We start from the raw sequence: 23,532 nt of genomic DNA on the forward strand, positions 1-23,532 counted from the left end.
TTGTATGCGTGTGAATACTTGTTTAAATCCACCTACAAGTTTTATAAATTGTGTTTGTGTTTGTGTCTGCTTGCTGAACTTCATGCATTGAATATTCCTTTGGGAAATGAGGAGATCCCACTCCAAGCACTTGCAGGTATTAATGTGTCATCTTCAAAATCTCTGAATGGGAAAATGAGGTTTTGAAAGATGTGAACCGTATTATGCAGAATAGCATGCATATACAACTGAAGCTTCATTTATTCATTATAAATGAACACTATCAATGTTGTATGCATCAGTATTCTAGCAGAACATGTTTGATAGGCCAAATTCTTCTTCACCATTTCATTCTGTAAATCATTACAGTGGTACCTTGGTTTACGAACAGTTCTGTTTACGAACTATTTGGTTTGCGAACTCCGCAAAACCAGAAGTAGTGTCCCGGTTTGCGAACTTTACCTCGCTCTATGAACGGAAGCCAAACAGTGAAAGGGCACCAGTGGCAGGAGGCCTCATTAGAGAAAGTGCACCTCAGTTTAAGAACGGATTTGGTTTAAGAACAGACTTCAGAAATGGATAAGTCCGTAAACCGAGGTACCACTGTATATTGCTGAGATCTAATGTGAAAATTCACGATCCATTTCCTTAAAATCACAACTTTGCTTAATATATGGCTTTCAAATAATTTAAGAGGCTACTGCATTTCTCCTTTCTTCTTGCATGCACTGCTTCTATTTCATTTTCAGCCACGTACCCTACTTCTCTTAACCATGGCAGAGAGCAGACTGGCTAGTCCTGCCTCAGGCTGTTGTACCTTTGATGCTGAGATGGAGAATTCAATTCTCTTTTAAACAAAAAACAAAAAAAACCTTCAGATTTTTATATGCAGCTGTATCAGGAAAGGGGAGCCTCTGGCTCTCAACTGTTGTTGGGTCCCAAACCTTCAGCCTCAGCCACCAAGATGAATGGTCAGAGATGATGGGATATGGAGTCCAGAAACACATGGGGGGGGGGACACAGGTTCCCTCATCCCTGAGCTGCATCCATTCAGAGAAAAACACAATCTTCATGTGGAACAATAAAGCCCTAAATCAGTATAGCAGCTGAACTTGTCAACATACCGTCCTTTTCATGCAGTTGTTACTGGCAGGCTGCTATAAAAGTAACACCAGTTTCTGCAAGTGGAATTTGAGGGCGGTTTAGCATAAATAGAAACTTGGCTTTTAGGTATTTTAGTTCTCTGAATTACTATGCAATTTGTTTACCACACTGCCCAGTCATGTATTTTGGTGTTGTTTATGTAAGGTACCTTCTTGGACATATTTAGTGGTGATTATATTGCGATTGATAGTGTTATAAATAATTGTGATGGCCATGTAAAACTGTAAGAATCTTGCATTGCTGCATTTACTATTCCTATTCTAAGTGTATCTAAAACATTTAATTCACTCTGGAAGTGTGCTGCTCTGCATAATCTGGTTTATGATTATGCCTTTTAAACAGATAAGAAGCAGCAGGGAATCAAGCCTGTGTGAACTGCCTATGAACAGTAAAATAATAAATAGTAACAAAATGTATGTCTCTTCTAATTTGATTGCCACATTCTCCTGCTAGATCCAAGTTCTTGCTCCATCCTCCATGTGACAGCCCTTCAGATATTTGAAGATGGCTCATATCTCCTCTCAGTCTCCTCTGTCCCAGGCTAAACATACCCAATTCCCTCAACCTTTCTTCATAAGGCTTGGTTTCCAGACCCCTGGTACTCTTGGTCACCCTGCTCTGTGCATGTTCCAGCTTGTCAATATTCTTCTTAGAACACCACTGACACGTGCTTCTCTGTCTCCATGTCTTCCAAGAGGATTTGTCACCTTTTGTTTTTGTACATAACCATGTTTAGCATTATTTCTACACTAGCATTTTTGCTAACCATGGACATGGCTGATCCAGTTTTTCAATCATGACTAGGACAAGGTTTTCAATTTGTGACTTGATATAAAAATGATTATCGTGGTTAATTCATAAAATTATTTTAAATGAGTAAATCATAGAAATGATTATCATGGGTAAAAATGACCATGGGTAATTAAAAAAAAAGGAAAGGGGGTCAGTTTTCTTACACCAAACTGACCCCCTTTCCTTTTTTTTAATTACCCAGGTCATTTTTACCCATGATAATCATTTCTATGATTATGAGTACTATAGGGTACTGATGACGCAGTTCACAATTCCCAAAAATGTATTAAATGAGTGGATGTTCCCTAGCATGAATAAAGGAGGACACTCAGAAATAACCGTGCTGTTGCAGAAATCCCAAGCTAGGCAAATCACATTCTTTCCTCCAATAGTTCTTCTCCAGCTTGTAATCCAAGCCCTGCTCTGCTCATTTATCTCTCTGTGGATGGTGCAGGGAGGAAAGTCTCACTCCCTCTTTCTTTTAACAATGTTACAAGGGTGACATTGTAAGCCCAGTTCAGCCCTGGACTTATTCCTAAGTAAGCACAAATATGATCTGGTTGGGTCCTTAACTACAGCATTTGCTCCACAGTTGAGGGAAACCACAAAACTCAAAACACCACCACCTGTCATTTGGACACTTTAATATACTTTTATGACATAACATAAAAAGAACTGTGCTAGATCGGACCAAAGGCCTATCTAGTGCAGTCTATTCTTCTAGTGGCCACTGGCCAACTAGCAGCTGGACATGAGTGGATTAGCACGCTCCCACTTGTAAATCCCAGAGGCATGCTACTTCTGATACTGACTAATATTCATTGAGGGCCATATCCTCCTGAATTGTGTATTTATACATTAATAAATAATAACAATGCATTTGTTGTCTGTGAGACAACATGCAGTGCCATCTTAAAAGAAGTACTGCATCTCTCTACCTCTGTGTGCTGCTGTTGCCATGTGTGGTGTTGCATTGGGAGCTTCTTGGTGTGGAACTGAAGCAAGCTGAAAACCTTCCATCTCTTGAATGGCTTGCTTCATCTTGCTTGACTTATGATAAGGCTGCCTCTGAGTCCTATCCGAAATGTGATTATTTTGGCTGCACTAATACGGTGATTGACTTTGTAGTGATCCCACTTTATTGACAAAGTTGAAGGTTAGGTGCCATGATGCATGTGACAATTGTTGTGTCTTCATGAGCAGGAGAGCTAAAACTCCTGTGAGGTGGTGGTAGTCTAGAATTGTGCATTTTGCTAATTAACAAGAGTTTTCTTTCTTCTGTGCTATCCCCTTTAATTCTGAAAGTTTAGAAGAGGGACATGATTAAGAGCCTTTATAGATACATGAGTAAATGCAGTGATTGGAAATTGCTTGGTTTGGGCAATATGTTTTGTGGGTACATTTTTGTACATAGGAGAAGAGCACTCAGGGTTTTAATTAAACAAAGAGGGGGGCAATTATGCTTGGACACTTGACGAGCTTAAAAACTGAGGCTGGTAATTCATCAAGTATTTTTTAAATATTAATGTTGTAAGAACAATAAAAGAAGATCATTATCAACAAGCTTCATACTTAGGTTAATAACAAAACCTGAATCAAATAACTATTATTGTGAAACAATATGATTTCTTTTAAAGTTAATGTTCATGAACTATTGGTTTTATTACTTTTTTATTCTGCGCTCTTCTCCAACCCTGTCATTGAAGGTTGTGTGCAAGGTCTTCTTCTCCTCACAAAAAAAATCTGGAGGGAGGCTAACCATGTGGCTGGTCCAACTTCACCACTGAATGCCATGGCTGAGTTTCCCTCGTCTTAATCAATTTACCCATGAAGCAGTGACCTCTGTCACTGATGGTTGCTTGTGTTCCTCCTGTTTATATAGCTAGTAGTTATTGCCCTCTTGCTGCAGAGGCAAGCTGTACCTGCTCCTATCCTTTCTAGCAAATAATACCATTCTTGATTTAAAATAAAAATGTGTGCCATCTACATAATGGTGTTCCTGGAATATCTAACAGGCCAAATGGAAAGAGGGCCCATTGTGGTAGAAGGCTGTAGCTAGCCTTGTTGTCATTTTCTAGTACTTCCAAAAATAAACAAATAACCTATTTTCTGTATCTTAGCATTTTATCTATAAACAAAGCATTACTAATGGCAAACAGTAGTTGTAAGGAAAAACAACCACCTTAGTTGCTGCTAGTACATAAAAGCACAAGTCCTGTGCATGTATTCAGTGGGCCTTATTGCAGTGGGAGTTAGTACTTGAAGTGGAACTTATTCCTTAATAACTTATTGCTGCAAATATGCAGAACGACAGTTTCCTTAAAATACAGGTTTCGGGGACATGCAAGGCTATTCTATGTTTGTTTGGAATGCAACATTCCAGTTTCATTACTCATGCTTTCTAGAGTCTTGTTTAATAATCTGGAAATTCATTTACCATTGGACACATTTTTTAAAAAATCAGATTTACAAGCCTTAAAAAATAATAATACTCAGAATATCCTTTAAATATTTTGTAAAACAATTTTGTTGAGTTTACGTCTGCTGCTAATGGTGATGTAATTAGAATACTGTGGATTGAACTAGTGCAATTTCACCCCCACCCCCTGTATTTGACTACTGATATAAGAATTACCTGTACTTCTGAGACAGTAGCACTTTCAAATGAAGGGAGAAGTAATCTAGTGTTGCTCACTGGAAGGACATGGCATGGGGAGGGTCTATAAATGTAAGGATCTACGTAGGGCATAATACAATTATTCTCAGAGCTATGTAGCATCAGGCTATGCACATTAGAGCAGTGTGCCTCTTTTCTGTAATTACCTTGTGTGCTATTATGTATGTGCAGCCAAGGCAGGCAAAAAGGGAGTTTTGTATTGTTCTGAGGGAATCCTGCCTGTATGAGGCAGGATCAAGCCCTAAGTGTAGGCAAATTTAGGAGTCAGGCCTAAAAACCCCCATGAAATTTGAGAATGATATTTTCCTCTAACAAAATATATTAAAGGCTCCTAGCTTTGATTGCTATAGTGTGACAGTATAAACTATGTAAGCTCCACTGTATTCAGTGGTGCTTACTTAACCTTAGACATCTTTATTTTGGATGGAGCAGGGGGGAGAGAAGCAATTTTGTTTTCTGCATGAATGTGTGTCTGTTCAAATGGCTCATGAATGAATGCTAATAGGGATATTCTTGTGCCCAAATAGTTAATATATAATGCAGATATGTAGTTATTTGGGATGAAACAACTTGAGTGCTTTCTATTACAGTGGTACCTCGGGTTAAGTACTTAATTCGTTCCAGAGGTCCATTCTTAACCTGAAACTGTTCTTAACCTGAAGCACCACTTTAGCTAATGGGGCCTCCCGCTGCTGCCGCGCTGCTGGAGCACAATTTCTGTTCTCATCCTGAAGCAAAGTTTTTAACCCGAGGTACTATTTCTGGGTTAGCAAAGTCTGTAACCTGAAGCGTATGTAACCTGAGGGGTATATAACCTGAGGTACCACTGTATAACTAGCAGCTCTCTATATTAATTAAGCATGCATGATATAGAGCATTTAAAAAATAGATTTTTTAAAAATCCAAAGACACTGATCATATTTCTAATCTTTTTCTTTAAACGTTACCTCAGCCCAGCCATATGCAGATTTAAGTGGGATGCACAGTGCAATCCTAAACAATGTCTATGAAGAAGCAGGTCCTATTGAGCTCAGTGGGTCTTAGTACGAGATAAGCATGCAGAGGATCACCGTCGTAAGTCTATGGAAATAAATGCCTTTAAACCCATCTTAATGCTGCTGAAGATCAGACTGTATTGATATAAACTCCTTAAGCCACGAAGCAGACATCTCTCTGGTTTACTGAGTTCTTTTAAGATCTTAAGTTTTAAAGCATTTAAATGTTGATACACCCTAGAATAGGGTGGTGGCAGAGACACACAGTAAGGGTGGGTGCAAATGGTTAAATGAAAGCAGTTTCAGTGATGAATTAACGGTAGTTCTTAGTCTTCCAGCAAACATCTGGGGATAATTTTTGCATGTAGCCATGACACAGTTCCTTATTGTACATATATGTACATTTGTACCTTGGAAGTCAAACGGAATTCATTCCGGAAGTCCGTTCAACTTCCAAAATGTTCAGAAACCAAAGTGCAGCTTCTGATTGGATGCAGGAAGTTACTGCAGCCAATTGGAAGCCACGGAAGCCCCGTCAGATTTTTGGCTTCCAAAAATAGTTTGCATACTGGAACAGTCACTTCCGGGTTTGCGGCGTTCAGAAGCCAAAACTTTCGAGAACTAAGCTGTTTGAAAACCAAGGTACGACGGTACTAGTTTTTGTAACAGCACTTTATTTATTCAGTTGCCGGCTGTGGTAGGTATGATAAACTTCCATCAACACACAAGAGCATTTGCTATTCTCTCTTATCAGTGTCTTATGTGACTTTATTAATACTGTATTACATTTATGGGACACGGGTGGCGCTGTGGGTTAAACCACAGAGCCTAGGACTTGCTGATCAGAAGGTCAGTGGTTCGAATCCCCGCAACGGGGTGAGCTCCCATTTCTCGGTCCCTGCTCCTGCCAACCTAGAGGTTTGAAAGCACATCAAAGTGCAAGTAGATAAATAGGTACCGCTCCGGCGGGAAGGTAAACGGTGTTTCCGTGCGCTGCTCTGGTTTGCCAGAAGCGGCTTAGTCATGCTGGCCACATGACCCGGAAGCTGTATGCCGGCTCCCTCGGCCAATAAAGCGAGATGAGCGCCGCAACCTCAGAGTCGGCCACGACTGGACCTAATGGTCAGGGGTCCCTTTACCTTTACTATTACATTTATATCCCACCTTTCCTCTAAGGAGCTCAATTCCCCCTCTCCCCCTTTTATCCACACAACAGCCCTGTGAGGTAGTTTAGGTTGAGAGGCAGTGACAGGCCCAAGGTCACCAGGTGTGCTGGATCACCAAGTGGGGTTTTGAACCCCAGTCTCCCAAGTCCTAGTCTAGCCCTCTAAGCATTACACCACACTGGGAAATTCACTATTGGCCTTAGAGCTGTTATTGCTTATACCCAGCATACCGGAACAAGTTTCTGTAGTGCAGTGCTGAGGAACCTCCAGACTGGGGGCCTAATTAGGTCCTCCAAGCCTCTTCATTTGGCCTGTTAAGCCATTTGGACCAAGCCACACCCATTTGTCGTACACCTGCTATCACATAGTATCACATGCGACGTCAGGCGTGTGTTGGGTAAACTAGTGGCTGGACCAATAAGGGGTTAGCAGGCACCGCTGATCTCCTGATTGTTGACAGCTCCAAAATTCTATGTGCTGCTCTTTGCAAGTGAGCTTTTACAGAGCTGTGTGCAGTGCTTTGATGCCCCAACAACCAGCTGATTTCCAGTGCCCAATTGTTGAGGTTTGAGCCCACAGTGTTTACCACACAGGTAGAAGTTGGTCATCTGACATCAGATGATTGACAGTTCCCTTTTGATAGTTAGAGGTGGCAAGTGGCATTTTGTGAGCCACCTTTGCTCCCTTCAAGGGAACTTCTTGGCCCCTAAGCAGCCAACCCACATTCCCCCTTTTCTTCTTATTTTTTTGCATCTTTGAAACTGCCGTTTCAGGCAATGGTAATTAAGAATGGGAAGGAGATAACTGATGCAGATGCTCCCCCCCTCCCTCAGCACTCCCCTCTTCCTCTTTTCTCTCCACACTGCTTGTGAGAGGGCGGGAGTGCAGATGAATAAGTAAGAAAGGATGGGTATGTTTTCATGTTTTCTCCCTCTTATCATTTATGCAACAGCTGCTTTCCAAAATGCTCCTTCCTGGAATGTGAAGAAAGATGAGAGGGAATTCTGGGCAAGCAGAGCCATTGTTAAGCAATGGCTTCATGCTGCTAATAAGAAACATTAGGAAACTGTGTCACTCAGGGCTACAGTTCTCTACCAGAAGAAATGCAAGGGGGAAAGGAATGAGAGCTGGGAGTGGGGGTGCGTCTTGAGAAATGGGCAGTGGAGAGATGGGGAAGGCATTGCTTGCGAGAAGCCTATTATGGAATTAAATAGGTTTGTTCCACCACCTCCCAGCATCTTCTCAATGGAGTCTGCCACAGTTGTTAGAAAGTAAATTCTATTTTATGTGCAGGGCTGGGTCCAAGATATTTTGGTGCCAGGGGCAAAGGACAAAATTACACTTCTCTCCCATTCCATATACTAAAGGAAAACCAGACCTGAGAGCAGCAGACCAGCTGCACAGGGTGGATAGCATTATGCACACAGTTCTGTCTTCTACCATGAGACATTATTTGGGCAGTACTTCAGCATCTGAAATTTTTTGGGGGGTCAGTTTAGTTGTCAGCAATCATGCTTAAATACATATAAAATGTGACCCTCTTACTGGAAGATTAAGATAGTTTCTGGGGTCTCCAGGTGGCCATTGTGGTGGAATGTGATAATTGTATGTAGGCTGAATCCCTGTTGCTGACTTAATAAAGCTGGCGACTCAAAAAGATAGGCCTGAACATAATGCATGACAGGACTCATCACAGCTGGAAGCTGCAAATATGCTTCCTGGTTGTTCCAAACATCACTGAGGTGTGGGCAAATTAATAAGCACAGGTCTGGGTGGCACATGCTAGGCACATAGCTTTGCGTTTTTCCTTATTTCAGGTCCTAGTTTGAGTTTCCTGTCTTCCATTAATTTCTTCCCATGAAGATGAAAATGTATTTGTGATTCAATGTTGCCTCAAAGTGGCAGAAATCCATATATTCCTTGGACACACCAGTTCTGATGTTTATTATTTTCACTTATTTAACAGAGCTATAGCATGCAGAACAGCTCTGACTGAAACATAACGTACATGTGGGTTGTGTTCAGTGTTCTCTATGAAATGTCTTCTCAGTTTCAAGAGTGCCTTGTGAAACCCATGTGTTCTTACCTTTAACAATATTATATTGACCCTGATGCTGTAGAGGAGCTTGAACCCTAAAACAAAATGCCACTACATAATGTCTAGGACAAGGCATGCTGTGCCGAGATCACAATTTCAAACTAAGGCTTCTTTTTAAAAAATGGAAGTACTTTTCACTTTGGTGCTGTTTGTTTCTTTTAATCCTTGACACCAGTAGAGTACTACTGGAAGGAATATCTATGGTTCTTTTATGTTAAATTTCACCACAAATAATTGGTACGTATTTGTGAGGTTAAGCACGATAATAGCTGCTAACATCCTGGTTCATTACTTAGAAATGAAACCCTACTAGTCATTTCTAGTAGAGTTTGTTGAGGACCAGAGCCTAAACCACATGATCAACAAATAATTAGAAGTTGCCAAGAACTAATGCCTGCTTTATTCATGTCTGGAAGATAAGAGCATTTTCCTTTTGGCCTGAGAGATGCATGCTCAAATCCCAGCCCAGTCAGTGTTCAAAATCATTGTGCAAGCTGAAGGCAGTCATTTCATTGAAAGCCACTGAAATAATAACTGACTGCCACATCTTTTCATGGTTACATGTTTAGAGGAGATGAAGCCTAATGCACTTGATAATTATAGGAAAAGCTTCATTTTAAGGCTCAGCTGGATATTGTACAGAGCTGTAATGCAACTGCCAAAATAAAAGTGACTATCTGAGAAACACTCTGATGATCAGTAGAATGATTCTTTTCTACAAATATAAACTGAATTTAATAGGCTGTTCATATGGGTATTAAAGTTTATTCCATAATGTTCCTGGCAACCTCTGAATTTGGTGTTGGAGAAGTATGTACAAGCTTATTAGTTCTAGGGCAGAGTGCAATAAACAAAGAAAAAGAAAAGTTGAAAGGTGTTACCAGCCATTGATTGACATGCTAGGGCGTCATACTCAATTACTTCTAAGCTGTCCTCAGACAGAAGAAATTGTGTATCCATCTGTTCCTCAAATTTGAAACAGAGTTTACAGTCAAGTGCACCAGCAGGCAATTCTTAGTTCAGGACTCTGAACTAAAATGATATCCATGACTAGACAGGTAGCCACTCAATGGTACCAGCCAAATGATGCCCTGGTTTTTTTCTTTGAACTAGGAATCAATATAGGTTTTTAAGAAACAAACACTTAATGTGGGCAGAATTTCTGTCCCATCAACAATTTCCTTGTAAAACTGCCAAAAGATTTCTTGGCTTTCTCACAGTGTTGTTATCAGTCCCTGGATTAGATGTGGAGCAGTGAGAGACGTACATCTTTAGGAAGCCTCTGGAACTATGAAAGAATGTAATCCTGAGAAGTGTGTGTGTGTGTGTGTGTGTGTGTGTGTGAGAGAGAGAGAGAGAGAGAGAGAGAGAGAGAGAAATGGCATCATACTTTCCCCCTGCCCCAGAATGTATGGGGGAAATGGATTTTAACTTCTGTGTATTTTATCCATTGAGGATAAAGGAGGTTTGAGGTGAGAGGTTGGATTGTGGGATAATTGGACTGGCTGGGGGTTGATTCATAGCAAGCCACTGATTCAAATGGAAATGCTGCTCACAATCAGCAGTGCAGGAAAATGGCCTGGATACTATTCCTCTCTAGTAAAGGAAGTATGATGAGTTGCCAGCTAATGCATAGATTAAAAAAAGAAATGATGGAAAGAAACTAAATTCTAGAAATGCTGCAGACAAGGAAGATCCATTCTAGACTTGGACACCTATGAGATTCTGGCGATTCTATGCAAGTAGAGCATGAGAGTTGCACCCATAGCCCTGCAAATGAGAGAGAGAACTCAGGTCTGGGATTTTTAATTGGCAACAAATTTATTAGAAAAACTCTGAAGGATCTGCAAATAGGTATTGCTGCTGCGTGAAGTGGTTCAAAACAGTGTGGGCTCCTGTAAGTCAGAGACTCATAATACATAACCCTTGGTTTTTTGGACAAGCTTTAAAATGATTTACTTAGTTTATAGGTCTCAGATATGCATTTTCACTATGCAGCAGCAATAAATTAATGCAGGCAAAAATAATCTTAGTTGAAATCAGCAAGATGGCACTCCATTATTTGCAGTGTGAAGAGTGGGTTGGATGACAGGAAACAGGCCTTATTTACTTCCTTTCAGGAGAAGAGAGAGTGTGAACTAAATTAGCCGACTGTAGCAATTAGAACTCTGTGGTCCTTAACTCCTTCATATAAAGGTAAAGGTAAAGGTACCCCTGCCCGAACGGGCCAGTCTTGACAAGACTCTGGGGTTTGTGCGCCCATCTCACATCTATAGGCCGGGGGCCAGCGCTGTCCGGAGACACTTCCGGGTCACGTGGCCAGCGTGACAAAGTTGCATCTGGCGAGCCAGCGCAGCACACGGAATGCCGTTTACCTTCCCGCTGGTAAGCGGTCCCTATTTATCTACTTGCACCGGGGGTGCTTTCGAACTGCTAGGTTGGCAGGCGCTGGGACCGAACGACGGGAGCGCACCCCGCCGCGGGGATTCGAACCGCCGACCTTTCGATCGGCAAGCCCTAGGCGCTGAGGCTTTTACCCACAGCGCCACCCGCGCCCCATAACTCCTTCATATACTAACTAGGAAATATGGATTGTTAGGTTTGACTGCAAATCTCCCACACCTGGGACCTTCTGCATGCAAAACAGATGTGTTACTTTCATCTCCTAGAAGGTGCCTCAAGATGTTCACCATTTTTTCCCTTCACACCAATTCACCTAACCCAGCACTGTATCTGCCAAAATGGGGGAAAGGTGGGAGCCTGGACAATTGCCACACTTCTCAAGCCCAGTGTGACTCAGGCAGAAAACCTGTAAAATCCAGAAGTAATCAGGAACTCCAGGAGAGGAAAAAATCCTCTGTGGCTGCAACCAAAATTGGAAACCAGAAAATAATAAAAAAATCCCTCACTGGGTCAAGGGTAGGTGGGTGGGTACTGGTCAAGACCCCACCGCAGAGGCTGCACTGGATAAAACCAGTCCCAACCCACGTCCTTCCCATCAAAACAAAACCAGTCATTTTGCAGTTAGTTCCAAGGTCATCTCTGGATGGTTGGCCGGGTGCAAACCATGTTCCCCTCCCCCCTGCAATTCTGAGGGAGGAGAAATAGTGTGATTTGATCTGCATGGAATGCATGTCACAGCAAACATGGTTATGGCAGCTAGCAAACAAAGTGTTTGTACTCTAAAGTGAGAGTGTGCAATAAAGGGACAGTGTGAATTTCTGATCACGGGGATGATATGAATGAGTGTTTACATCCATCTGAACTCTCATGTCAATGCTGCAGTCTTGCTGGGAAGCAGCTACAGTCTTTAAACCACCCAGCTATGTGAGTGGGAGGAGATCGCTGATTACCATCAATTAGAAACTCAACATAGAGAATAGAAACTAGAAAGCTAGCATTAAAACTACATCCTCAGGCATGCTGCTAAATACGATGCGTTCTTTTAGTAGCAGGCACTTATAGATATATTTATCTTTTCGCTTTTTGGGGAGGGCATGTAGGGAAGGAGCTAGAAAATATCTGAAGATATGTGCTTGGGGGGGATATCTTATTACTGAGTACAAACTACATGTGCTTGTCTTTTGTGTTCTGTAAATATAAGCCAAGGGAAAGCCTGAGCAGCCTTGCCACTGTGGAGGATGGGGAAGAGAAATGTGACTCTTCCACTCCCTGACACAACTCTGACCATCTCAACATGTCTGGTAGTGCTGGGGAGCAAGAGTCTGTTGTCATTGTGCATGTCATCACCAATAACATGGGGAAAATGTAACCATGCAGTTCCTGAAGCAAAGGTTTCGATAAGAGATTAAAATTCCATGTTAGGTATTGTTCAGGAAGAGATCAGAAATGAAGCTGCTAATATTATAATGCCTACAACGTGGCCACACTTGGCATGCTGTCTAAAGCTTTTGTCATTTTTGTCAAAACGGATACCGTGGAGCTGAAAAGGGCACAGAAAAAGGAAACTTAAAATGATCAGGAGCAACTCCCTATAATGAAAGGTTACAATGTTTGTGGTTTTTCAGATTAGAAACACACACACACACACACACACACACTTAAGTGGGGAGATGATAGAGATGCATAAAATTACACACAATGTGGACAGAGTGAGTAGGGTTACTAGAACCCAGAGTAATTCAGGGGAAATGGGAGATTCACAACAAACATGTGAGAAAAGGTACTCCTTCATGCTCTATGTAGTTGCACTGGTGAAGCCAGTGCCACAAGATGGGATAATGGCCACCAACTTAGCTTTAAAGTAAAATTAGACGAATTCATGGAAGATAAGGCTGTCCATGACTACTAATCATGAGAATTATATGCAATCTCCAGGATTAGTGGTGACATTCCTCAGAATACCAGTCTCCGAAGGGGAAAAAAGTAGTAGATTGTTGTTGCATTCATGTCCTGCTCTTGGCCTTCCCAATGACATCTAGTTGGGAATTTTGATGCTGGACTTGGATGGGTCTTTATTCTAATACAGGAGGGATCACTTGTGCTTTTATCTTCCTACGTGACTTCTAAGAGAAACTCCCATTGGACACTTTCATTGAAATCAAAATGGCAACTTCAAATATTAGTCCGTCCGTCCCCGTACCTGGCAGAGTGATACTTAAACTCCCCCCTCTATAGACCCCACTGTTCCAGGGCTGCTGAGACTTCCCTTGGCCTTCTAGCACACATCCTGATTGCATTCAGACAAATAATATATCTGATTTAGCCCTGAAAGCTTATTTGATTCTGGTTTCTCATACATATTCCAGAATTGTTTTGTCAAATAATTAATTCTTGAATTTCCGCTTTAAAAAGAAATAAAAATCAGTTTACAGTATATCAATGGATTACTCTGTAGTCATTATGACAAGTTCACAAATCTTAAATAGTTTGCTTACATCCAAGTATCTTACCTTATTTTTCTTTTTTCTGATTGATTATAAATCCTCTGAACAGGAACTGTAATCATTTCTTTGTTCTGGGCAACATCTAGAACAGTCAGTGCTTGTTCAAAAGAAATCTTGCCTATGAGAGGAAGCTAAAATAGAGGTTCAGGTTGAGAGTAATAGATTTAATCCTTGAATTAAGGCGCTTTATACTCTTTGGTTTGCTTTCACAGTTTTTTGGTGTACAGCTGGGAGAAAAATGATCTAGCTTGATCCCCAAAATTGATAAAGAATTGGTTTATTTCTACATTCACCCCCTCCCCCACCCATGCACTAAATTACGTGTATATGGTCCAGATGCTCATTATTCACACTTACGTTTTCTTTCTGTTGAGTGTAATCCCCTGGAGACTAGTAACTTTTCCACTGTAGATTTTGTATTTTATTAAAAAGTCATGTTATAATGGAAATAGACTGTTTATGGATTGTTCAAAACAATTTATCTGAAAAGAGCTACATCCAACTCTTTGGTCTGTGAAATTTCCATTTGGTCTTTGAGAGCGGAGAGGAGGATGTTGGAAAGCAAAATATAAATGGAAATTGCTCCATTAGCTGTTTGGGACTCCTTAACATATTGGTGCAGCAGAATCCCTGTAGTTAATCCATTATTTCAATTATGTTAAGCATTGAAGTTAGACTTATGAAGGAAGTTGGCATTCAGACGGAAAGTACTGCAGAGCATAACTGTAAATGGTAGAAGGCTAAAGGCTGCCTATGCAAAAGCATAAAGCAAAACTACTAACACTTTCTACAAGCATTCATTATTCTTAACATAAAGAAGCTTTAAGTTGTTTTACACATCTTGGGAGTTGAAGTGCTTTAATGAGAGGAAAGAGGGATTCATAAATAAATGAAGTACATTCTTTTAAATGACCACTTGAGACATGTAGGGATGGAGAATATTTTTTCTCATCAAATAAGCTGTTCTTTTCTATTTATTTATTTATTTATTTATTTATTTATTTATTTATTGTATTTTTATATTTTGCTGGAAGCCTCCCAGAGTGTCTGGGGCAGACCAGTCAGATGGGTGGCATATAAATAATAAAATAGTTGTTGTTACATTGGTCACAGGACATATGCCAGAAAACCTTTTTTTCCATATTTCCAGTCAAAATTACTGTAAGTTTGACACTTGCCCATTAAACATTCGCTCATTGTGTATATTGCTGCAAGTGGAATTTTAGTTTTGATTCATGTTTTAGTGAGAACAGTTGTCATGAAGTAACAGATCAATTCTTGATGTTGCAAAACTGTTACATGAATCACATTGATTATTTGTAGGGAAGATCAAGCTGGTCAACAAATAAATGGTTTAATGTTAATTGGAGTTCAAATAATATGAGCTGAAACACAAATATTATGTAAAGAAGCTTACAAATGTTACATTTGTCACTATGGATTTACACACTGCAAACAGAAAAATGCCAAAACAAATCATACAATTCAACTGAAATAACTGCATAACTCTCTAGATGTATTGCCTTAGCAGCCCCGTGCTAAGGACAAATAAGGGGGGAAACCTACCCACAAGCTATTTCTGCATGTTTTAAACCCACTATTATTCACCAAGGGTAGGAATCCATAAAAACAACATGAAGAACTGGTCCTTCTGCTTAGTTCTGTTGATTTGAAGGCACTGAATTTACAGTAGTTTCAATGTTGGGTGTGCCCTGATTTCCTAGCACGCACCCAGCTACATTTCATCTTTTTTGAACTAGTCAATAAATTTTACATTGTGTGGCTATGCAGTTTTCAAGTGTGTAGCATACTGAGAGGGGAAACCTGTCAGGCAATGCTGGAAAAAAAATGGATATACTGTAACCTTGGTATAAAGAATAGGAATAAAATTGTATTTCTACTCACACTGTTAGAGGAAGGTTGTTGTTTTTAATGTAAGGTTGCAGTTTTAATATGACAAAAGCTGGGTGATTAATTTGCCAAGGAAAAAACAATTTCACTTGTCTTCAGAATAGAGAACAAAATGTCACAGTTGTTGCCCTCCTGGTAGAACAAATTGTGAGATTAACATTCCAGTTTGCAAGAATGTCCCTAGTCCTGATTTTTTTACACAACAAATTGTTTAATTGTATCACTCACTTCAGAATACTCTTCTAAAAAGGAGCTAAATTTGCTTTTTAAGGTAAATTTTATTCCGCCTTTTAAAACAAATGCTGGGAAACAAGATTTGTACATCACAGCCAGTGTTGCAAATTGAGACATGAAAGCTAAGGAGCTAAATGGCACCTTAAACCTAGGTTATGGGCACAACGGAATGTCTAGGCACACTTCCAGTCCTTCCCCTAACCACCCCCCTAATACTCTTAAGACGGTCTTTTCTCCAGTCTTCAGAGAGTAGCTGGAACTGGGGAGACAGAAAAAGGTCCTCCTTTCCTTCACTCTGCAGTTTTAATTTGAAATCTAGTCACAGTATTGCGCCCTGAGCTCAGAAACTGCTCACACTAATGACATTCCCTCTCGCAGAATGCACCTAGAAGTTTCAAATACTGATTACAGTATAATTTGCTAATCAAAGCCTGCTACTGATCTTTTAATCCCAACCCTTTCCAAACACCAAAGCTTTGCATAATAAGATGTGGTTCTAGTATGTTTATTATCTCATTTACACAAAAGCATCTATAGCAAATAGCAACCTTTTAACTACTTGTATATTGGTAAAAACATAGCTTACACTGATACAGGAGAAAAACAAATAAACAGGGAAAAAAAGATATATAAATATTGATCCAGAGGTATAAGTGGCTAACTTGTGAAATGGAAATACATATTTTATTTAAATACATATTTTATGTAACCAGCAAGTATATAAATGACTGTTTATATATAAAACAAAACACCTAGTCTCAGTAAGAGCTTGCTTTTTTCTTTTTCTTTTTTTGTAGACAGGGTTGGGGATGGGCAACTGGGAGATTGCCTGACAAGGTAGCAGGAAGGTCAAACTTGGGCCTTGGTAGCACTTTCAAATCCATTTTTGCCTTGAGAGTTGCAAGAGATTCTCCCTTGAAAACTGATGTCTGTACCTTCCAAACTTTATGCATGTGTATGGAGTGGCTTCTGGGGGTCTTTTACCCAGATAAGAAAGTTCCAGTATACAGTGGTACCTCAGGTTAAGAACTTAATTCGTTCTGGAGGTCTGTTATTAACCTGAAACTATTCTTAACCTGTTCTTAACTTAGCTAATGGGGCCTCCCGCTGCCGCCGCCGAGCAATTCATGTTCTCATCCTGAAGCAAAGTTCTTAACCCGAGGTACTATTTCTGGGTTAGCAGAGTCTGTAACCTGAAGCATCTGTAATCTGAGGTGCCACTGTAGTTCCTTAAGATTTTTTATAGCATAAATTCATATTTATTTTTTGAGAGGTTTTCAACCTTTTTGGGTCCACAGCTCCCTTGACCAACTACATTCTTTCTGCAGCACCCCTGTGGGGCTCAGGAGCCCAGTTAGGTCACCCCTTGCCTGCAGAGCTGGCAGCCTCTCACCCTTTTTTGAACACCCTCCCTTGTTGTGGAGTGTTCCCTCAGCCTCCTCTCTTCTCCCCTCTCCTTAGGAGTCCTCTGGGCAGCTGCAGCTTGCCACCCTTGGTCTCTGAGCTTCCCCCCTGCCCCAGGTGTACTATGTGCTGCTGCTTCTCATTAAAGCATGGCTTATTTTTAATGGCCATTTAATGTGATTTGTGAACCAGGCCAATATATTTTCCACAATACACTGAAATATTGTGACTAAATCTTTACTTTTATTTCTCATAGATTACTGAAATATTGTTTCTACATTTTGTAAGTAGCTTATCCTTCTCCCACCTTAAAGCTATCACAAACAGAATATCTTAACATTTTGTTTTTGTTTTGTTTTTTTAACAGATAAAGCACTATGTTTCATTCCAGTAAATAGTGTTTTGTTAGAAGCTGTTATGTTCCTTGGAGTGCTATGAGAGCTGCTGTAGACACCTCTGAAATATAGGGAAAGCAAACAGTTTCCGCTCAGCTTTTGTCAGTCTAGCAGTACTTTGTTTTAAACATGGGAGCCAATAAAGAGACATTGGTCCAGTTCATGCACAATGCTCAAACATGGAACAGCATAAATGAGCAAATGTGGGTTCCCAAGGTGAAGTTTGCATCTGCTGTGCTCCTCATCTGCTGCTGCTGCAGCTGCAGAAAACAAATATTGCTTACAGCTTGAGATTTGTCTGGACAAGAAAACCACAGCCTAGATTCAGATGTATTACAGCCGTACCTCTTGTTACGTCAGTCTCCGGTTGCGTTTTTTCAGGATACGAATGCGGCAAACCCGGAAGTGTATACTTCCAGGTTTCGCCATGCGTGCATGCACAGAAGCGCTCTGTGCGTCTCACGCATATGCAGAAGCGCTCTATCGTGCTGTGCGTGTGCACAGAAGTGGCACTCTAGTTGCGGACTTTTTGGGGTGCGAACAGCACCCTAGAATGGATCGAGTCCATAACTAGAGGTACCACTGTACTGAGCCCAGCATCAGCAGGACTGGGGAAATAATGCAGCAGGTGTGATCTTCACTTTTGGCGCCCATTTGTGCACACTGAATCATGCTTATGTGTGAACCAGGCCAGCGAGTCACCAAGTAATTGGAAACTATCAAACCTGAATTCTTCTTTTCCTGTTCTTAACAGTCAATGACATCTTGAATAAAATTTGTGGAAAGCATGTTGGCTGTTAAATGTGTTTTAGGATCCTTGCTAAGCACCACTTGCTTGCAATGGGTGTATCTGTATACGGTACACAAACACTTATGCAAATATCAGCTCAAGGACTAGATGGGAAATGCTGACTTCTCCCCCTAAATGGTAGTCGAATAATCATGTTGGCAATGATGAACATTAGTTTACTAGGAAAATGCTCACCACAGCAAAAATAAAAAGCATTTGATCCACATTACAATCTCTTCCTCTTTAAAATAATATTTCATTTATCTTCAGTTTTATAGCCTGCTGTAAGAGCTTCCATTTTCAAAGAAGGATATGTACCTTGGAATGAAGGGGTTTATAATAGTTTGTTTCCTACTCACTAGCAAGCAAAGCATATTATCTGAGCATGTCAGTTCAGGAATATGTACTATATATTCAAGATTTGTTTAGAGAATATGTTTCAGGAAAAAACCTTCAGTTTGAACTGTTTAAAAGGATCTGATTCATACTCTAGAAACTGTGTCTTTCATATATATGTTTGGGATAAATAGAAATAATTGGGGGGGGGGAGCTAAACTCACATAGTCAAATACACAGCTAGGAGATGTACTGGCAATACCAAGAAGTGCCTCTGAAAGATGAGCTGCCAGTGAGAAAGGCCTTTTCCTGGCTTTGTTTCTGGCCCTCCCCATCACCAGTGCTGTTCTTCTAGAAAGAAAAGGTGCCAGTACTCACCATGAAATTGTGCCATACTTTTACCCTTGAGCACCCCCAGAAAAAGCACTGCCCATCACTGATACTGTCTTAATTCATGACAGCAAGGGATAATAGACCTCTGGCAAAGGTAAGAATCATAGAGCTGGAAGGGACCCTGAGGATCATCTAGTCCAAACCCCCTGTAACGCAGGAATATGCAGCTGCCCCATACAGGGATCAAACCTGCAGCCTTGGCGTTATCAGCACCACACTCCAACCAACTGAGCTATCCAGGGTTATGTTATTACTGCAAAATGCATGTTCTTCTCACTTCCATTTTGCTTTGAAATCTACTCCATTCATAACATAGTCTGGAGTGAAACAAAAAGAAAGGGGTACTTTCTGCAAAGTGGAACTGGAAGAATCTGGAAGGTGGCATACCTGTGCCAATGACTGGAATGACCAATGGATGGGATGGTGGTGGTCTGAATAATAAAGACTGGAAGAATAACCCAAGAAAATCTTTAATAAAAACATTTTTTAAAAAAAATGAAAAAAGATTGGAAGAATCCTTCATTCACACCAGCCATTGTGTGAGGTGGCAAATGGTGGCAAGGAATTTGTGGCATCATTGTGTATCTTATGGTTGGCTTTGCTTATAGTAATCAGGGTGTATTCCTCAGTTTAGGTTATAACATATTAAGTGTTGCTTATTTGAAATTATACACCAGTTATTTATGGTTATGTTAAAATACAACATTAAAATACGACATTTTTAATGATAGCAAATGAAACCCTTCTTTGGTCTAACAAAACAGTATGCAAGAGTGTGCTGTGCATTTTTTAAAAATGGTTTTAAGCCAATTTAAGACAGAAGGGACACTTTGCAACAATTCGTGTTGTAGTATATTTTCTGGAGATCAATTACTGATACAGTGGAAAGAGCGCCACCTACTGATTTGCCAGGATGAGCCACTGACAAGTGAGTTTTTTGCAGATCTCATGTGGAAATCTACCTGTGAAACAGAATTGCTCTGTGATTAAGATTGACCTCAGTGTAAGGAAGTAGGAAAGGTTATGTTTGTGTGGTTGCTAATGCAGGACAGGTGAAGAGTGTTACTAAAAGTAATGGATAAATTAAATATATATATAGATATACTGTATAGATATAATGGGGATTACGATTGTGAATTCGTTTTTGTCTTTTAATTGAGGAAACCAAGATGTGTGTTTGCCTTACAATCTCATGCCAAAATACACATCAGATCTGAAAATATTTTTATAATAACACGCATGTAATTGAGAGAACAAGCGGACAGTAGGAAATGGGGTACAAATAATTCCGAATGATTTAAGCAAGCAAATTGGGGAAAGAAGAAAGACAGGATAGAACCTGATCTGATTTGTGGGTTGGAGTAGTTTTTGGGTTTTTTTAAAGACTGAAACTACTAGGTGGCAGGGGAAAGTACTAAAGCCAGATGCTTTTGTACTTCGTGCATATTTCACAAGTGAAATACTGGACTTCTTAATTATGCAGGCAAATAGATCACAGAAGTTTATCTGTGTGAAAGGTTTCCCATGCACATGAATGATGATTCAATCAAGCTTCACATATTTTGAGGTTTAGATCATAGTTTCTGGCTGTAATGCTTGTAGCTTGTACTGAGAATGTGCAGACTGAATGTCTTGTGATATGTTAGAAAATGTAAGGATGACCTCATGTCTATTTGTAAACATCAAACAGACTTCTTTTTAGTTTATCTTTCATTACAGATTTTGTTTTTCTTTTATAGTAATATTGGACCACAGGCTTTCTAAAGCAGAGTTTTCTCTTAGGTCTGAAATATTTGTCATCTAGTGTTGCTTTAAAAGATGTATAGCTAATATATCAAATTGGAAGCATTTTAACTTCAATGTTTATATTTAAGTATGTATGATTTGCTTATAATTTTATACTGTATTTTTTATTTATTCTATGATATGCTTTTATGTAAGCCACCTTGATTTCAATTTGGGGGTTGGGTGAGATATTAGTATTTTGAATGAGAAGACTTATAACATTAAAATCTTGATACCAAGCCGTCTAGACAAAGTGGGGGTAGTGATTTATTTAAAGTAAGATGAAGCAAACAAATGAACAACATTTGTGCTCTCATTTAGTCCAGAGAAGAATGAAACATTCTACTGATGACTTGTTTTTGGTGCTTGTGTCAGCCTTAAACACAGTGACAGAACTGCAGGGAGCCAAACACATGTTTGCTTTCTGATAATAAATTTGTCATTAGCTAAATACTGGTGGGGCTTAAGTGTCTTATCAAGATGGACAGTGATCTAGAGCAATAAGTTTCCAACAGCATGATAAGAAAAATGAAGAGATTTATGTATGATGTGTCAGTTAGAAAGGTTAATTATGGCCACTAGCCAAAGATATGTGGTTTGGTTCCAAAAAGTGTGCACTGTGAGCAGAAAAGCACTTCTGCTCATCCAAGGAAGGGGTCCCTGCAGTTTTCAAATCTTCCAGCCATCTGCAGCCTCTCTTATGCCATATCTCACAACGTTTCCCAGGGTCCTCAGACCTTATAGATCTGGTTTTTGGGGTACAGAAAGTGTGAAAACCTCTATTCCATGAGAAGAGCAAGACACTTAGTTCTTAGGATATGAGCCAACACGCACACAATAACATGATGCATTTTGGTTTTTGGTTTTTAAAAAGCTATATGCGAACTAGAATGTCTGGATTCAGATTTCCTCTGAATTGGATTTATTATAATTTTCCTGGAAAGAAAAAAATTTCCTATAAATTTAGTCAACTCAGGAGATGGGTCTTAGAACACACCAGGAGTTGATTTCAAGCATGGTTTACTGAGTCCTTTCTTCGTCTTATTTTCTCCACACAGCCCAATTTTTAACTCTAGCCTTAACTTTTTTGTCTGTTTTCTCCCCCTGTGTAGGTTTACAATTGTGCTATGAGAAATGGCTCCCTTCTTACGAATATCATTCAACTCCTTTGAGCTAGGACCTATGCCGAATCAAGTGGAGCAACTACAGCCATTCTGTGCAATAAAAATGAAAGAGGCCTTGACTACAGGTAAGAAGATTGATCAGTTGAATTGATTCCATTTGTGGTCTGGAATTCCTCACATATGGTCTGGCAGGACCAGAGTCTAATTGTGTGCTTGTTTATGAGAAAGGAAATCTCACTGAGTCGGTAGCGATGTACTCCAAAGTAAATGTATATACGATTACAACCTTAAGGTGTCAAAGGATGCAGTTTCTAGTCTAATGTATGTGGCATAGGCCAGTTTAATCCCAATGACAGGGAAAGAGTGAAGAATATGGCTATTTGTGTACAGCATCATTTGGATTTAAGTCATCTGATCATAGGCAATGTATCAGGAAGAGATAATAATAATAATAATAATAATAATAATAATAATAATAATAATAAATAATTTATTTATTTATTCCCCAGCCACTCTGTGCGACTTCCAACAAAATATTAAAATACCATAATACATCAAACATTAAAAGCTTCCCTAAACAGGGCTGCCTTCAGATGTCTTCTAAAAGTCTGGTAGTTATTGTTCTCTTTGACATCTGGTGGGAGGGCGTTCCACAGGGAGGGCACCACTACCGAGAAGGCCCTCTGCCTGGTTCCCTGTAACTTGGCTTCTCGCAGTGAGGGAACCACCAGAAGGCCCTCAGCGCTAGACCTCAGTGTCCGGGCAGAACGATGGGGGTGGAGATGCTCCTTCAGATATGCTGGACCGAGAGATAAAGGTAGCTTTGAATAAAAAATTCAAATGGATGTACCACCATGCTGGTATGTACTATGAATTTTTAACACCTTATTTTTTAATGTGAAAGCTGAAGTTAATCAATTATTATTTCCATTTTTATTATTTTAGTCTTGTTGCATTATTTTAAATCCAAAGCATAATGTGAGAATGGATTCGGTGTGAAATGCCACCCCCGTCATATCTTGAAAAGATACTTCTTTACTACAATCCATTACTAGAGCCGGAAGGCTTTGTTGTCCAATTAGCAGAAGATTGTTTTGTTGCCTGCTTTTCTTCTCTCTTCAGAGTCCATTATTCAAAAGTCACTTTTTTTGGGTGGAACTCAACTCATCAGCAGGAACTGTCTTGTGGTTCCACCTATATATTCTGTCATTCTTTTTAGAAGAAGACCACTGTACACAGGCATGCGAAGGATTATTATTATTATTATTATTATTATTATTATTATTATTATTATTATTTTAAAAATCATAGTTCAGAGAAGGGTGTGCAAGAAGAATTTCTCCTTTCGTTACTGAAAGCCTAATTCAGGTTGTTGTTACCTT

At 39.9% G+C, this 23,532-nt stretch overlaps 1 protein-coding gene across 3 annotated transcripts in view; it reads left to right on the plus strand.

The window, feature by feature from the left end:
• PRKCD (protein kinase C delta) overlaps positions 1 to 23,532 on the plus strand; it is a 53,512-nt gene that overhangs the window by 5,254 nt on the left and 24,726 nt on the right. For all 3 annotated transcript variants that reach the window (XM_082211919.1, XM_082211921.1, XM_082211920.1), the window contains exon 2: positions 22,139 to 22,275. In XM_082211919.1, the coding sequence (XP_082068045.1) occupies positions 22,161 to 22,275 (115 nt within the window). In that variant the 5' untranslated portion in view covers positions 22,139 to 22,160. The remainder of the gene's footprint in view (positions 1 to 22,138; positions 22,276 to 23,532) is intronic.

Source organism: Podarcis vaucheri, assembly GCF_965113315.1.
Source record: "Podarcis vaucheri genome assembly, chromosome: 2".
NCBI classification, from domain to species: domain Eukaryota; kingdom Metazoa; phylum Chordata; class Lepidosauria; order Squamata; family Lacertidae; genus Podarcis; species Podarcis vaucheri.